General features: G+C 31.1%; 1 protein-coding gene across 1 annotated transcript; it reads left to right on the top strand.

Annotated features, from left to right (window-relative positions):
• The first annotated feature begins 13,371 nt into the window (after positions 1-13,371).
• On the top strand, positions 13,372-16,722 carry LOC139840088 (uncharacterized). Its single transcript, XM_071830308.1, has 8 exons — positions 13,372-14,061; positions 14,514-14,600; positions 14,696-14,740; positions 14,826-14,921; positions 15,443-15,544; positions 15,633-15,787; positions 15,895-15,999; positions 16,422-16,722. Exons 1-7 carry the CDS (start codon positions 13,486-13,488, stop codon positions 15,974-15,976), a joined length of 1,143 nt encoding a protein of 380 aa, XP_071686409.1. The 5' UTR covers positions 13,372-13,485; the 3' UTR covers positions 15,977-15,999; positions 16,422-16,722.
• The last annotated feature ends 257 nt before the right edge of the window (positions 16,723-16,979 follow it).

The following is a 16,979-nucleotide window of genomic DNA, read 5'->3' as shown; positions in this document are numbered from 1 at the left end:
CTCGACCAAGTTCCAACGATTCACGAACCATTAAACGAATATGATTATATATGTATATGTGTATATATATTATAACTTGAAACGTAAACAAAATATTAGATTAAATACTTTATATGATTGTATCTGTTTCAAAATGTTTATCAATGGAATTAGAAGATAAGATCAAATGATTGAATTATCAGATATATTGAATTATGATTACAAGTCTCTGTTGAAAGGCCCACGTTGATTTGAGAAATCTTTCCATTTTAACAATATTCGAAAAATGGTAAAGTGATTTATAAATAAGAACAAATTGTCAATCATTGAGAACTAGACAAAGGATAGTGGAAGATTGAATCTCATAAAGACTCGATTGATCTATTTAGTTTCAAACGTACAAAAACGTTTTCAGTTTAAAAAGAACTTTATTATTAAAACGTATATAACTTTTATAAATATCTAGAACCACTTTTGACAACTCATTACTTAACTAGTATGATAAAGATAACGATATTTATATTTTATTTTATTAAATATATATAACGATTTAAATTAATATTATATATATTTATACGCGTATTATACGTACATAGTTTTATACTTTTACTATACTTAAACTTTACCTTTACTTTATTTTTACTTTACTTTAACTTTAATAATTCACTTTAATAATTCATACTTTAATAATTCACTTTAATAATTCATACTTTAATAATTCACTTTAATAATTCATACTTTAATAATTCACTTTAATAATTCAAAAATCTATTATAAATAGAATTCAATAGGTTTCATTATTTCATAGAAACTTGAAAATATTTTTCTCTAAACTCTCTCAATCGATTTACATATATATATTTACTCCGTATTATTTCAAGATATTATTAGTATACATAAAATATTACGACGGAGTGCTGTCTGAGTGATTTCAAAATTATTTTTCGAGTAGGATAGGATTAAGGAAATTATGGGTTATAGCTATGGAGGTGAGTGAGTATGGTTCATGGGTATGCTCGTGAGGTCAATATAGTGTTTATCATTTCCGTTGCATCTACGTACCTTTCCTGCAATATTGAATCTCAATATTGATACGTGAGTACTCATAATTTAACTTTTACATACTAATAGTGTATCCCTGACTAGTGCTCGAGTATTTAGGATTATGCATGCTTGTACTTTTGATATTGCCCTTAGACAGGTTAGGTTGAATATTGAATTAGTTACACTTGCGGTTGAGATAAGGTATAAGATATGCATGTCCTTGGAAAGCTAGCGAAAAATTAAGGACTTTTCCTTTAGATATCGAATGGTTTCGATGAATGGATTAGAAGTTATAATCAATTGAATTTTCGATATTTTTATTAAAAATGATTATTATTATCGTCGTTTTTATCGTCGTTCTAGTTTTATCTTATTATTATCATTATTATTATCTTTATCAATAAAAGGGATTTATCATTAAAAATTGTTATTTTTTTTATTATTACTATCGTTAAAGTTATAATTAGTATTATTATTATCCAATTATTATTATTATTATTATTATTAGTATTATTATTATCATTATTAATGTATATATCATTATTTAAAAATGGTTATTGTTATTGTTATTATTATTATTACTATATTACCATTAAGATAATTATTAGTATTATCGTTAATAATGTTATAGTAACTATCATTATTAATATTAGTGTAATTAAAATAAATATTTGTAACACCTAATTATTTTGATTACTATTATTATCATTATTATGAACACGATATAAAAGACGATTAAAAGCTATTAAACGAAACGATTAGGAAATAATGAGTAAGAGTATCATGATGAAATTAAAATATTATAATTATTATTAAAAAATAATACAACTTTTACTTACTATCATTATAGATATTATTTTATCAAATAAATATGTGATACAAACATATTTTACTACGTGTAATAACTTACTTTAATAATACCTATCATATTATCTTTATGATATTAAATGAACCCTATAAATTTTATTACTTAATATATATAAAAGTATATTATATTATATAAATTTAATATAAAATTTTATTTATTAATAAATAAATTATATTATTTACTCTAATAAATCTTTTAAAAATATAAAACGACGATATTTAAACTATATATTAATCATGTATAGATTTTTGGAAATTATTTTGAGTCAAATTTACTTTTGTTGACTTTTGCATATTAGTCTCGAGCATTAGGATTGTGGTACACTATGACTTGACCTAATTTGTTAGACAAATATTGACCAACACATAATTATATATAATTAATTTAGGTTCGTGAATCCGAGGCCAACCTTGCACTTGTTCAATGACGTTATATGTATTTTTACTACGAAATACAGTATGGTGAGTTTCATTTGCCTTTTTACCCTTTATATTTTTGGGACTGAGAATACATGCGCTTTTATAAATGTTTGACGAAATAGACACAAGTAATTGAAACTACATTCTATGGTTGAATTATCGAAATCGAATATGCCCCTTTTTATTAAAGTCTGGTAATCTAAGAATTAGGGAACATACACCCTAATTGACGCGAATCCTAAAGATAGATCTATTGGGCCTAACAAACCCCATCCAAAGTACCGGATGCTTTAGTACTTCGAAATTTATATCATGTCCGAAGGAGGATCCCGGAATGATAGGGGATATTCTTATATGTATCTAGTTAATGTCGGTTACCAGGTGTTCACCATATGAATGATTATTTTTGTCTCTATGCATGGGACGTATATTTATGAGAACTGGAAATGAAATTCTTGTGGTCTATTAAAATGATGGAAATAAATAATTATGATAAACTAATGAACTCACCAACCTTTTGGTTGACACTTTAAAGCATGTTTATTCTCAGGTGTTAAAGAAATCTTCCGCTGTGCATCTGCTCATTTTAAAGATATTACTTGGAGTCTTTCATAGCATATTTCGAAGAACGTTGCATTCGAGTCATTGAGTTCATCAAAGATTATTATTAAATCAATTTATAGTTGGATAGTGGATATTATGAAATGGTATGCATGCCTGTCAATTTTCGATGTAAAGAAAGTTTGTCTTTTAAAAACGAATGCAATGTTTGTAAAATGTATCATATAGAGGTCAAATACCTCGCAATGTAATCAACTATTATGAATCGTTTATAATGTATATGAACGGGTCCTTTCAGTTGGTATCAGAGCGGTGGTCTTAGCGAACCAGATCTGCATTAGTGTGTCTAACTGATAAGTCGATAGGATGCATTAGTGTGTCTGGACTTCGACCGTGTCTGCATGTCAAAAGTTTTGCTTATCATTTTGTGTCAAAAATTAACTACTTATCATCCTCAGGAAATTACCTGCTTATCATTTTTAGTCTAAGACACGTCTTGCTGCATTGATTGCATGAATAGTGTATAGACAAAAATTCATATCTTAGCATATCTGCTAAATCATATCTTATCGTATCTGTTACTTTAAACTTTGCCTGACATATCCCGCAAAGTCCTCCGTAATCTACGAAATCTTTTGATCTATATATATACATATTCTATGTAATTAGAATACCATCCGTTAGCCAAAATCATTTCATATCGAAAAAAAAATCCTTTATCCAATCGTACGAAATGGAATTCGTCATCAGTTCAAGTCACTCAGATTCCGAAATGGAATCCCATTCAAGCTCTGAAAGCAGTGTGACCGGAATAGATCAACCAATCAGTCATCACCTATTCTGGATGAATTGGGGATGGGTTCGTAGCCTCCTCAATCATTGGAGACAAGAAGAAGGTGATCCCTTCCATCCACCACATTACCCTCTTGACGAAAAACCTGAAGCACTTACCGGCGAACCTGTCCGAAACACCATTTTCTCGCTCATTTCCAGAGTATCTCGTCACGATTATATATTACATCATATTTTAGATTTTATTTATCCGCTCGTCCGAACCGACAATCACCCCGGTGTAATAGAAGAAGTCAACGAGCTTCGCGCTCGGGTAGTGGCTTTGGAGAATATGGTGCAGAGATTACAAACACCAGCAGCAGCAGCAGCAGCATAACCAGTACCACCATCATCAACGCCAACAGTACCATTACCACCTCCAACCACAACCGCGTCGTAAACCTCAACTTTACAATCTGTCCCACGAGCATCAACGTCATACGCACCATAGATACCAAGGAGTACCAACAACAATAACTGACGAATTATTAATTCATAACTTCATTGGAGAAACATTCCGCGGCGATTATGTAATCTCTAAAGTCTTAGAGATTATCTAATCTAGCCCTAACCATAAATCAGTTAAGCGAACCAAAATGATATAAGGAAGAGTAGAAACCCTGACAAAAATGGTGTGTGATTAACAAGCTAAACTTGCTTTACCAACAGCATCAACAGTACCGTTAGCGTTACCAGCATCGTCAGTACAGTCAACATCCGAATCAACAACACCGATAACATCACAAACTCCGTCAGTTCAAGAATCACTGTGGACATCATTACGAATCAATAACGTGTATATTGTATCAACGAGTTATGAAGAATTAACTCATTCCCTCTGAAGAAATTATATGTACATGTACATATATATATATATATATATATATATATATATATATATATATATATATATATATATATATATATATATATATATATATATTTTGAAATAAATTTTTCCGTGCTAAGCTATTGTGTGTGAATCTTAACTACTCGGTTAATTCATATTACAAATATGCAATAATGTACGTCCTTCGACCGCAACTTAACCAGCGTTAACTACAATCTCTGTCGCAATTAAACAAATTCCAATTCATAATAAATCAAGTATATATTTGATTTTACACTTCATCATCGATGTACCCGAAACTTTTCAGATAACATCATTCGTACTTTGCGAAATTCACAAGAATTCCACGAACCGAACATCATACATCAACAAATAACGAAGTATTGATTCATAATTTCAATGTCATTAAAGAAATACTGCGTAAAAGTTATGTACTTTTTAAAGCCTTTAGGGATTATTCAATTCTAGTTTCAACCGTAAATCAAATGAGTTTAATTTAACATTAACTCATTAAATCTATGTTACATCTGAAGAAAATATACATATATATTTTCATAAAGACTGTAATAAAATTCTTTTGTACAAAATATTAATTGTGAAATTTTTTTTAACGGGTAGGTAATACCCGAGAGATATATAAATTCACAATTAATATGTTACATTCTTCGAATCTGATTCAGCAAATCATCCATTATACTCCCTACTTTCACAACAATATACATTCTTTTATAGAAATCAAAACAACCATACGCATTCAAAATTTAATTACATATTCTGATTTTGAAATCTCAAAATTCAACTTGAGATATGACCAAAATCATCACTCTTAGATCCTTACATCTTTCACAAGCTATATTTTGACTTCAAAACTGTGTTAGAACATCAAATGTATGTTAACGATTACAATCTGTGTTCAAACCCTTCGAAAATTTCTGAAGACACTTCGAATTATGAGCAATAGAGACGATGATCCAACCACATGTTACCTACAGTTATGTACCCGAAAAACTCTTGAAACTAAAGTAAAAGTTTAAACAACGTATCCGCATCAGATTCTTTGGCATTTATTAGCAAAAATAACTTTGCGACTCCTATTCAAAGTAGCCAGTTTTGTCACAGCTCCAGCAAGTCAACTTCAACTTTTCAGTCAGACTAACCTTATTATAACCTTGAGATATACACCATCGTTACCGGGGAACCTTTTACATTCCACCACATTATTAGCAGATGTACCAACAACTTCATTACCCTTTGACTTTAGCCTCTCCAAAAAGTCATTATAATTATTCATTGAAACCCCATCATTTACTCATTCGCATCTTGTAATGAGAATTGCCATACGAATCATTGGGAATTAGCAATCAGTATTTTGAAATCTTGCAGGATGTCTACGCCAACAGTTATATTTATATATAACGTTTATCTTTTGGACTAAATTTGAATGTGAAGTTTCTGAAAAACACTCCGAACTACGAATTGGTTCTCCGAATATGGAAGAAAAAAAAATGCTGATGAAGCAGCAAAAACTATAAACGACTTTAAACGGTAAAAGCTGGATGATAATGATGAAGTGTGCTGGCAAAGCGCAGAAAAAGAGAAGTTTTGGAACTGGAAAACGGATTGAGCAAAGTAGGAAGGAGGCTGTGGACAAATTACAAAGACTGAACCTGACTTCAAAGGATCCAAATGATTCAGTACCTGCTAAAGTCATTAACGAATACCTTGCTCCTGACTCTAAACCCCTGCGGACAATATTCTTCATCATCCTCTGATATTAGAAATTCTAAAATATCATCATATCTTTCATTATAAATATCCTCCATATTTCTGAAGATATTTTCTTAATTTTTCTTATTTGAAATCATTTACCTCTTCGCGCTATCTGTATTACATCATAAAAGAAACTATTTTAGTTTCTAAATTCTGAAACATTCAAGTTTAAAATATGAATATTTTGAAGTAATGTTGGGAACTGAAGCATGAATTAGTATAATATAATGACACTTGATCAATGTGATTATATTACAGTAAGTCATGCTGAGTTTCTAAATGGAACGTAATGATTCACAGATCATAACATCATCATGTGCCATGTTATATGACTCTTGTATTCTATTTAACCTCTAAAATATCAAGAAAATATTTCTTGATGATTCGGCCTTTTCCAAGGTATTCTAGTAATTTGACAAGTCAAGATCGTGCCATCACAATTTCCTTCCTAGAACATTAACAATGTTCATTCCGAAATTCATATATGTGAATTCTGGACCATTACAAGCGGTGCTTAATCGCAAGAAGAAGAAACGAAAGGACAAAACTTCGAAATAGAAATTAGGGTATAAATTGCAGCAAATAAAAGAGAGCATTAACTGTGAATGATAATGATTATAGAAGACAGAAGCAGAGACTTTGAAATATAAGGGAACATATAAATCCCAACGACAAACCAGAAATTATAAACCATATATATCGATGCATATAGCAATATAAAGACACGGGAGAACTAGAAACACTATAAACCCAAGAGTATAGTAGAAGTAAATAGATTCTTCCGGCGGTAGATGAAAAAGAAGAATGACCGATATGAAAGTTAGAAGTATATCGAGAATCAGAACTGGATGGAGCATATTGATGAATACTTTAAAATATGAGTTGAGGGGGAAAGAATAGAAGGTGATGAAACATGACTAGGAACTTAGAAATCAACAGATTTAACTCACACAATGGCGGAATAAGTGAATCAAACCCTCTAGTGAATAGGTTAAGTTTTTTTTTTGATTAATTTAGTCAAACCACAACTAAATCAAGTGTGATTAGATCAACACCTAGAGCTATTATTCACCACCTGGGTGATTTGGACTGAGAGAGAATCGGAGGAGCTCACTAGATCTGAGTGTGTGTAACAAATGAGAGGCTTAACCTAAAATGAAGAACATAAGACTTTATATACCCCTGCTGTTGACTCACCCATACGATTCATTCATCACACGTACGAGTTGGCTTCATCAGCCGTACGGGTGATCACTCACTTGTGTCTTCTCATTTAGGTTGTAATTGTGACTTAGCTCAGCATCAACCGTGCGTATGAGCCTGTCAGCTGTACTAGTGAGGCTTCACTCGTACGTCTAACTAAGTCTAACATAGTCAAACATCTAAATCTCGTTCCTGCAGTTCCTGTAACCACATACAAACACGGATAGGATAATAATGAGCAATCATGGTGGCCTGTAAATTGTTGTACCTGCAATGAACGTGGGTAGATGTCTAGGGACTTGCATAAAATGCATCAACAGAAGGTGTGAGTTGTAAGGAAACGAAAGAGGTGAATTTATAAGAAAATCTCCGATAGAACAATTAAAATAGACGATCGCATTTAAAGCAGATCCTAATTCCCTTGATTACCGGAGAGTCAAATCTTATTAAGAAGATTTTCTTCAAATCCCTTGAAATCTGGGAATCAATCATATCTACGTCAAATGATAAGATGAATCTACGCTTACTCATTTCACTCTTCTATGTTAGCTTCATTCGTACTCTTCATATAAATGGATTGGTTATCCAAATTATTCGCTGATGATAAAACTCTAATTTTCAGCCCGTATGCATCATGAAAACATACTTATTATCATTCACGACCTTTCCACTCAAATTTCGAGACAAAATTTCTTTAACGGGTAGGTACTGTGACAACCCAGAAATTTTCAACCAAATTTAAACTTTAATCTTTATATGTTTCCGACACGATAAACAATATTTGTTAAGTTAAATTGCAAGAATTTTAAACTATGTTTATACATTCATTCAACCTCGACCAAGTTCCAACGATTCACGAACCATTAAACGAATATGATTATATATGTATATGTGTATATATATTATAACTTGAAACGTAAACAAAATATTAGATTAAATACTTTATATGATTGTATCTGTTTCAAAATGTTTATCAATGGAATTAGAAGATAAGATCAAATGATTGAATTATCAGATATATTGAATTATGATTACAAGTCTCTGTTGAAAGGCCCACGTTGATTTGAGAAATCTTTCCATTTTAACAATATTTGGAAAATGGTAAAGTGATTTATAAATAAGAACAAATTGTCAATCATTGAGAACTAGACAAAGGATAGTGGAAGATTGAATCTCATAAAGGCTCGATTGATCTATTTAGTTTCAAACGTACAAAAACGTTTTCAGTTTAAAAAGAACTTTATTATTAAAACGTATATAACTTTTATAAATATCTAGAACCACTTTTGACAACTCATTACTTAACTAGTATGATAAAGATAACGATATTTATATTTTATTTTATTAAATATATATAACGATTTAAATTAATATTATATATATTTATACGCGTATTATACGTACATAGTTTTATACTTTTACTATACTTAAACTTTACCTTTACTTTATTTTTACTTTACTTTAACTTTAATAATTCACTTTAATAATTCATACTTTAATAATTCACTTTAATAATTCATACTTTAATAATTCACTTTAATAATTCATACTTTAATAATTCACTTTAATAATTCATACTTTAATAATTCACTTTAATAATTCATACTTTAATAATTCACTTTAATAATTCAAAAATCTATTATAAATAGAATTCAATAGGTTTCATTATTTCATAGAAACTTGAAAATATTTTTCTCTAAACTCTCTCAATCGATTTACATATATATATTTACTCCGTATTATTTCAAGATATTATTAGTATACATAAAATATTACGACGGAGTGCTGTCTGAGTGATTTCGAAATTGTTTTTCGAGTAGGATAGGATTAAGGAAATTATGGGTTATAGCTATGGAGGTGATTGAGTATGGTTCATGGGTATGCTCGTGAGGTCAATATAGTGTTTATCATTTCCGTTGCGTCTACGTACCTTTCCTGCAATATTGAATCTCAATATTGATACGTGAGTACTCATAATTTAACTTTTACATACTAATAGTGTATCCCTGACTAGTGCTCGAGTATTTAGGATTATGCATGCTTGTACTTTTGATATTGCCCTTAGACAGGTTAGGTTGAATATTGAATTAGTTACACTTGCGGTTGAGATAATGTATAAGATATGCATGTCCTTGGAAAGCTAGCAAAAAATTAAGGACTTTTCCTTTAGATATCGAATGGTTTCGATGAACAGATTAGAAGTTATAATCAATTGAATTTTCGATATTTTTATTAAAAATGATTATTATTATCGTCGTTTTTATCGTCGTTCTAGTTTTATCTTATTATTATCATTATTATTATCTTTATCAATAAAAGGGATTTATCATTAAAAATTGTTATTTTTTTTATTATTACTATCGTTATTATCGTTAAAGTTATAATTAGTATTATTATTATCCAATTATTATTATTATTATTATTATTATTATTAGTATTATTATTATCATTATTAATGTATATATCATTATTTAAAAATGGTTATTGTTATTGTTATTATTATTATTACTATATTACCATTAAGATAATTATTAGTATTATCGTTAATAATGTTATAGTAACTATCATTATTAATATTAGTGTAATTAAAATAAATATTTGTAACACCTAATTATTTTGATTACTATTATTATCATTATTATGAACACGATATAAAAGACGATTAAAAGCTATTAAACGAAACGATTAGGAAATAATGAGTAAGAGTATCATGATGAAATTAAAATATTATAATTATTATTACAAAATAATACAACTTTTACTTACTATCATTATAGATATTATTTTATCAAATAAATATGTGATACAAACATATTTTACTACGTGTAATAACTTACTTTAATAATACCTATCATATTATCTTTATGATATTAAATGAACCCTATAAATTTTATTACTTAATATATATAAAAGTATATTATATTATATAAATTTAATATAAAATTTTATTTATTAATAAATAAATTATATTATTTACTCTAATAAATCTTTTAAAAATATTTAAAAATATAAAACGACGATATTTAAACTATATATTAATTATGTATAGATTTTTGGAAATTATTTTGAGTCAAATTTACTTTTGTTGACTTTTGCATATTAGTCTCGAGCATTAGGATTGTGGTACACTATGACTTGACCTAATTTGTTAGACAAATATTGACCAACACATAATTATATATAATTAATTTAGGTTCGTGAATCCGAGGCCAACCTTGCACTTGTTCAATGAAGTTATATGTATTTTTACTACGAAATACAGTATGATGAGTTTCATTTGCCTTTTTACCCTTTATATTTTTGGGACTGAGAATACATGCGCTTTTATAAATGTTTGACGAAATAGACACAAGTAATTGAAACTACATTCTATGGTTGAATTATCGAAATCGAATATGCCCCTTTTTATTAAAGTCTGGTAATCTAAGAATTAGGGAACAGACACCCTAATTGACGCGAATCCTAAAGATAGATCTATTGGGCCTAACAAACCCCATCCAAAGTACCGGATGCTTTAGTACTTCGAAATTTATATCATGTCCGAAGGAGGATCCCGGAATGATAGGGGATATTCTTATATGTATCTAGTTAATGTCGGTTACCAGGTGTTCACCATATGAATGATTATTTTTGTCTCTATGCATGGGACGTATATTTATGAGAACTGGAAATGAAATTCTTGTGGTCTATTAAAATGATGGAAATAAATAATTATGATAAACTAATGAACTCACCAACCTTTTGGTTGACACTTTAAAGCATGTTTATTCTCAGATGTTAAAGAAATCTTCCGATGTGCATCTGCTCATTTTAAAGATATTACTTGGAGTCTTTCATAGCATATTTCGAAGAACGTTGCATTCGAGTCATTGAGTTCATCAAAGATTATTATTAAATCAATTTATAGTTGGATAGTGGATATTATGAAATGGTATGCATGCCTGTCAATTTTCGATGTAAAGAAAGTTTGTCTTTTAAAAACGAATGCAATGTTTGTAAAATGTATCATATAGAGGTCAAATACCTCGCAATGTAATCAACTATTGTGAATCGTTTATAATGTATATGAACGGGTCCTTTCACCTGGGACTGGTGCAGACAACCCAGGGGACGTGCTGCCTGTGACCTGGACGAGTTAACACATTTAATTTCGGGACTTAAGTTTGACGCGGGTAGACGTGACAGTTGGCGTTGGCATCCAGGTTCAAACGGGTGTTTTACTACTAACAAATTGACCTCCATGATCGATGAAAAGACTCTTTTTGCAGGTTTAAATATTTGGAAACACTAAGGAATAATCTTGCTCCTAAAAAGTAGAAATCTTTGTGTGGCGTACAAGAAAGAAACGGCTTCCGGTTTTAATTGAACTTGACGAACGTGGCATCGACCTACACTCGGTTAGGTGTCCACTTTGTGATGGTGATATTGAATCGGTGGATCACTCTATTCTCTTTTGCAAATACACGTTTGAGGTGTGGTCTAAAGTCTTTGATTGGTGGGGTTTATCTTTTCATTCGAATCTAAGTATCGACGAGCTTTTTGATGAACAGCCGAGTCTTACCTCAACAGCTCCAGGTTTAAAAATATGGCAAGCGGTTACTTGGATTTGTGGATATCTCATTTGGGGGAATAGTAATCAGAAGGTTTTTAAAGGAAAGTCATGGAACGCTCCTATGGCTCTATGTGAGATTCAGGTGAAGACTCATGAATGGATCGCGAGACGGTGCAAAAACAAAACAATCGATTGGCATAGTTGGCTTCATAATCCACGTAGTTTTTTGTAATAGTTGTGCGCTTTTCTCTAGTCGCTTTAATTTTTGTGTAGACAATGTGTAGGTCGTGACATTTTGCTCGTAACATCTTGTTCCGAGCTCGTGGTTGACCTAAATGGGCTGTGCTCTGTAATCTCTCGGGATATTTTGTTTGAATATAATTTGCCTTTCCAAAAAAAAAAAGAAATGTAATTGGCAGTTTAAAACTTCTAACAGTTTTCTTCGTGTAATGGGAAAAGTTGGAACACTCCAATGATTGTAAGTGAGATTCAAGTGAAATCTTTCGACTGGATCTCTGCTAGATTCAAAGGTTCGATGCTAGAGTGGCTCACGTGGTTAACAAATCCTTGTACTTATCTTAATTTGTCGTGATCATTTTCGAGTTGTCTATTGTTTAGTAGTGGTTGCTTTCTTTGTAACCTAAGTCTCATGTATTTTTCTCTCGTGTTTGGCTTGGTTAGATCCAGTTTATGTGGATTGCCATAGCCTTTTGTACCATGTTTTCTTCGTGCTTATTTATAAGATTTTTTGCCTTTCAAAAAAAAAAAAAAAACCTTCTAACAGTTAAATATGTAGTTACATCTTGAAAAAAGCAAATAGTTTTGGTCTTTTTGGTTGTATACATGTAAAGCCGACAAAGAACTCAAGGAGTAGCACAAGAACCTTCATCTCGCTATAGTACCTCATTTTCAACATATATATCAACTACTAAATCATATGTACCTAAGCTAAAAGAGTTTAAGCTACCTATACATGTATTATAAATACTCTCGACGATGGATGTTTAAAACACAAATTATCGACAAATCACAAACCTGACGCAACGCAAGGTCGTACAACTAGTTACTACTATTATGATCTCTTCGTTTTTTTCTCAGTTGGTCCCTGTAATTTTCACTTGTAACACCCATTGTCCTTGTTTGTAACGCTATTAAAAAAAAAAAATCGATGACTTTAATTATGTGTATCCCTTGGCCCTTGCCCCCCTCTCGCGATAGTTACAGTATTAAATTTAGCATCCTATTTTTGATAAATTCATGTACCAAACATTTTAATTTTAAATTTAATAAAAAACGGGACTCAAATTGTAATTTCACCTACTTTTACTCCATACCCATAAACCCTACGCCCATTCTTTTCTAGCCGCCACTTTTCTAACATTCCAGCTCAATAACTATTCCGGTCAAAATGCAATCTCCGGCCGTCGCTCACCGCAACTTCCTCGACGGCGCCACCGCCATACCCCTCCGCCGACTCAAACCTACACGCTCCACCACCTCACCTTTCACCGTCCGCATGTCACTTCGGGAAGACGCGCCATCACTCGCCGTCGTCGGCGTCACCGGCGCCGTCGGTCAAGAATTCCTATCCGTACTCTCCGACCGATCGTTTCCGTACAGATCAATTAAAATGCTTGCAAGCAAACGTTCAGCAGGAAAGAAATATACATTTGAAGGAAATGAATATACAGTTGAAGAATTAAATGAAAATAGTTTTAAAGATGTTGATATTGCGTTGTTTAGTGCTGGTGGTTCAATTAGTAAAGAATTTGGGCCTATTGCAGTAAGGTGTGGATCAGTTGTAGTGGATAATAGCTCTGCTTTTAGAATGGATGAAAATGTGCCGTTAGTTATCCCTGAAGTTAACCCGGATGCAATGAAACATATTAAAATCGGGTCGGGTAAAGGCGGCTTGATTGCAAATCCGAATTGTTCGACTATTATTTGTTTGATGGCTGCTACTCCTTTACATAAAAGGGCAAAAGTAAGAATCTTTTTTTTTTTTGTCTGAATTATTTTTTGATTTAGAATTTAGGGAGATGATTATTTTATGCAATTATGTTTTAACTTAATGATACCAGTTCAAGTTAAAATTATGAAACTTGGTATGAAAAAATGTAAAAAGTTTGACCTTTTTATAGCATTATTACCAACCAAGTTAAATTTTTTTTTTGAATAAATGTATAATCAAGTTTACATTTTTGTGTATCTTTTGGTTGGATTAGGAGATGAAAATGTTTGGTATGCCTAAAATATAAGGTCTGAATGTGATAATAGTTTAGTTGGGGAATGAAATATGGTTTGATAAGTTGGTGACAAATTGTCATACTTGCATTGATTGGTAAAAAAATCAAAACTTGCTTGCATAAGTTATACGCCTTATTATTTTGAGGTTGAAATGAATGAGTTTTTGTTTTGGGTACATGAATATTTCAGGTATTAAGAATGGTGGTTAGTACGTACCAGGCTGCTAGTGGTGCTGGCGCTGCAGCTATGGAAGAGCTTGAGTTGCAGACTCGTGAGGTTTTGATTATAATTTAAGTTAATTTAATTAAATACTTGTCATGTTTAAATTTTTTTTGACAAAATTAATTTGACGTTATTCTCGCTAAATGAAGGTGCTTGAAGGGAAACGACCGACATGTCAAATCTTTAAGCAGCAGGTTAACCTTTTGACTTGGTGTTAAATTAATTTTTGCTGCTTCATTAAGTTGCGAATACTGATTTAGTTTTTTGCTTCAAATGCAGTATGCTTTTAATCTATTTTCACATAATGCACCAGTTCTTCCAAACGGATATAATGAGGAAGAAATGAAGCTGGTTAAAGAGACAAGGAAAATTTGGGTTAGTGGACTTTTGAGTATTGTTTTATTATACCTAAAATTGTTATTATAAGTATTAGTATTAGTATAAGGTTGTTGCTGTTATGCTGAAAATGGCGTTGTAGAATCCCGATTAACCTTTTTGAAGTAGACCAATTAGATTATAGTTCATCTATTTATTTGGTCAATTAAACCGGTCAAAATAGGATTTAATTGGTCAAAGTTGGATTTAGTCAGTCAAAATTGGCCAATTTCAAAGTTGTACAACATTTAAGATGTGTTTAATATAGAATTTGAGTATTGAACATTTGAACGATTATGTTTATGTTTCTAGGTAATTATGTTAAATTTCATTTTTGTTCATGTTTGTGGTTATCTTCTATATTTATATAATTTTGAAATTTATTATTTAAATGTATAAAGTCCAGTTCGAATAATCCCCGATTAATCCCTGATTCGCCTGATTAACTCCAAGGTTCGGACTGATTAATCCCCGATTAGCGATACTTACAACCTTGTTCAAAATGTTATATTTCATTTTAGAATGACAAGGATGTCAAAGTGACTGCGACATGTATACGAGTTCCTGTGATGCGTGCACATGCCGAAAGTGTGAATTTACAATTTGCAAGCCCTCTTGATGAGGTACTCATCTGACACCGCTTTTTTATATATATTTTTTTGAATTCACTTGCACAATATTGATTAATATTTTCTCGTCTTTTATCCCCAGAATGAAGCAAGGGAGATTTTGAGGAAGGCTCCGGGTGTAATTGTTATTGATGACCGAGCTAACAATCACTTCCCTACACCTTTAGAAGTTTCAAACAAAGATGACGTGGCGGTTGGTAGGATTCGTCAGGACGAGTCTCAAGATGGAAACCACGGGTTTGTAACTCTTGAACAAATGTTTATACATTTTATTGTATATATATGCTCTGTCATTTAACTATTTTAGTTAATAGTTAATTTAATAATATATTGTTTAAATACAGATTGGATATTTTTGTCTGTGGTGATCAAATACGCAAAGGGGCTGCTCTTAATGCTGTCCAGATTGCAGAGATGTTGCTGTAACCTAACGTTTTCCTTTTCGCCAGGTTTGATTTCTGCCCAATGAAACACATGATTATTACGGAGTAGATGTTAGATATTAGTTTGAATAGAACAACACAAATCTATATCTTTGTCTGTGTTGATCAAGTATAATCCCCTAGTTTCTGTTATATATGTTACTCAAATAATTAAAAATGCTAGTCACTATTGTAAAAGTCGGTTGAGTTGGCCGACTCATCGGTTTGGGGTCTATACTGTCACGTTTCGCCCAAAAATGCCTAAAAAGAATTCAACACTAAAAAGTCGGTCCGAGTCTGGCTGAGTCTGTCAAAGTTGGTCAAATATTTTTATTTTCAAATTTTTTTTTTTATATTAGATATTAGATTTTGTGCCCTATATTTATGATTGAAATATAAATATACATATAGAATATAGATATAGATTATTTCCTTCTATCCAATTTCAGGTAAGTTAAGCAGCCAAAACATTATGTGTGGAGGAGAAACATACAAGTTGTTGAAGACGCGATATATACATTCTTTCGAATGGATTATCAATGGTAGATTGGTAATATGTTGTGGTTACTTTTGATTTTACAATCTTGATACCGATAAACATGCTTTGAAACATTTGTAACATTTTTGATGATAGATTTGGGGAGTCAAGTAGTTGTTAGGTCGAGAAATCTATTGCGAGTTCGGTTACAATAAGGGGAATGTGAGATTGTAAAATGTTTTGACAAATATTATGATTTTCTTATTTTGGTACATTGTTTGTGTTGTTGTGTTGCTTATATTTATGTTGACATGAAGTTTTGTCTAGCCGTCTTATTTGACTTCAAAAAAGCACAACCGAACTCTTTTCAACATAATAGCACTTTTTTTACATTAATGATAGATGATAGATAGATTTACTATTAAAACTAAATATTAGGGAGTAGTAATTATCTGTATGATACAATCTGATAATATGCTCTTTGATTTTTGAACTTACACAGTTAATTTATTGGCAGTTTAAATGGAGA

The sequence above is a fragment of the Rutidosis leptorrhynchoides genome, chromosome 4 (assembly GCF_046630445.1).
Source record: "Rutidosis leptorrhynchoides isolate AG116_Rl617_1_P2 chromosome 4, CSIRO_AGI_Rlap_v1, whole genome shotgun sequence".
Lineage (NCBI taxonomy): Eukaryota > Viridiplantae > Streptophyta > Magnoliopsida > Asterales > Asteraceae > Rutidosis > Rutidosis leptorrhynchoides.
Note: the sequence above shows the minus strand (reverse complement) of the source record. Positions and strands in the feature narration are given on the sequence as shown.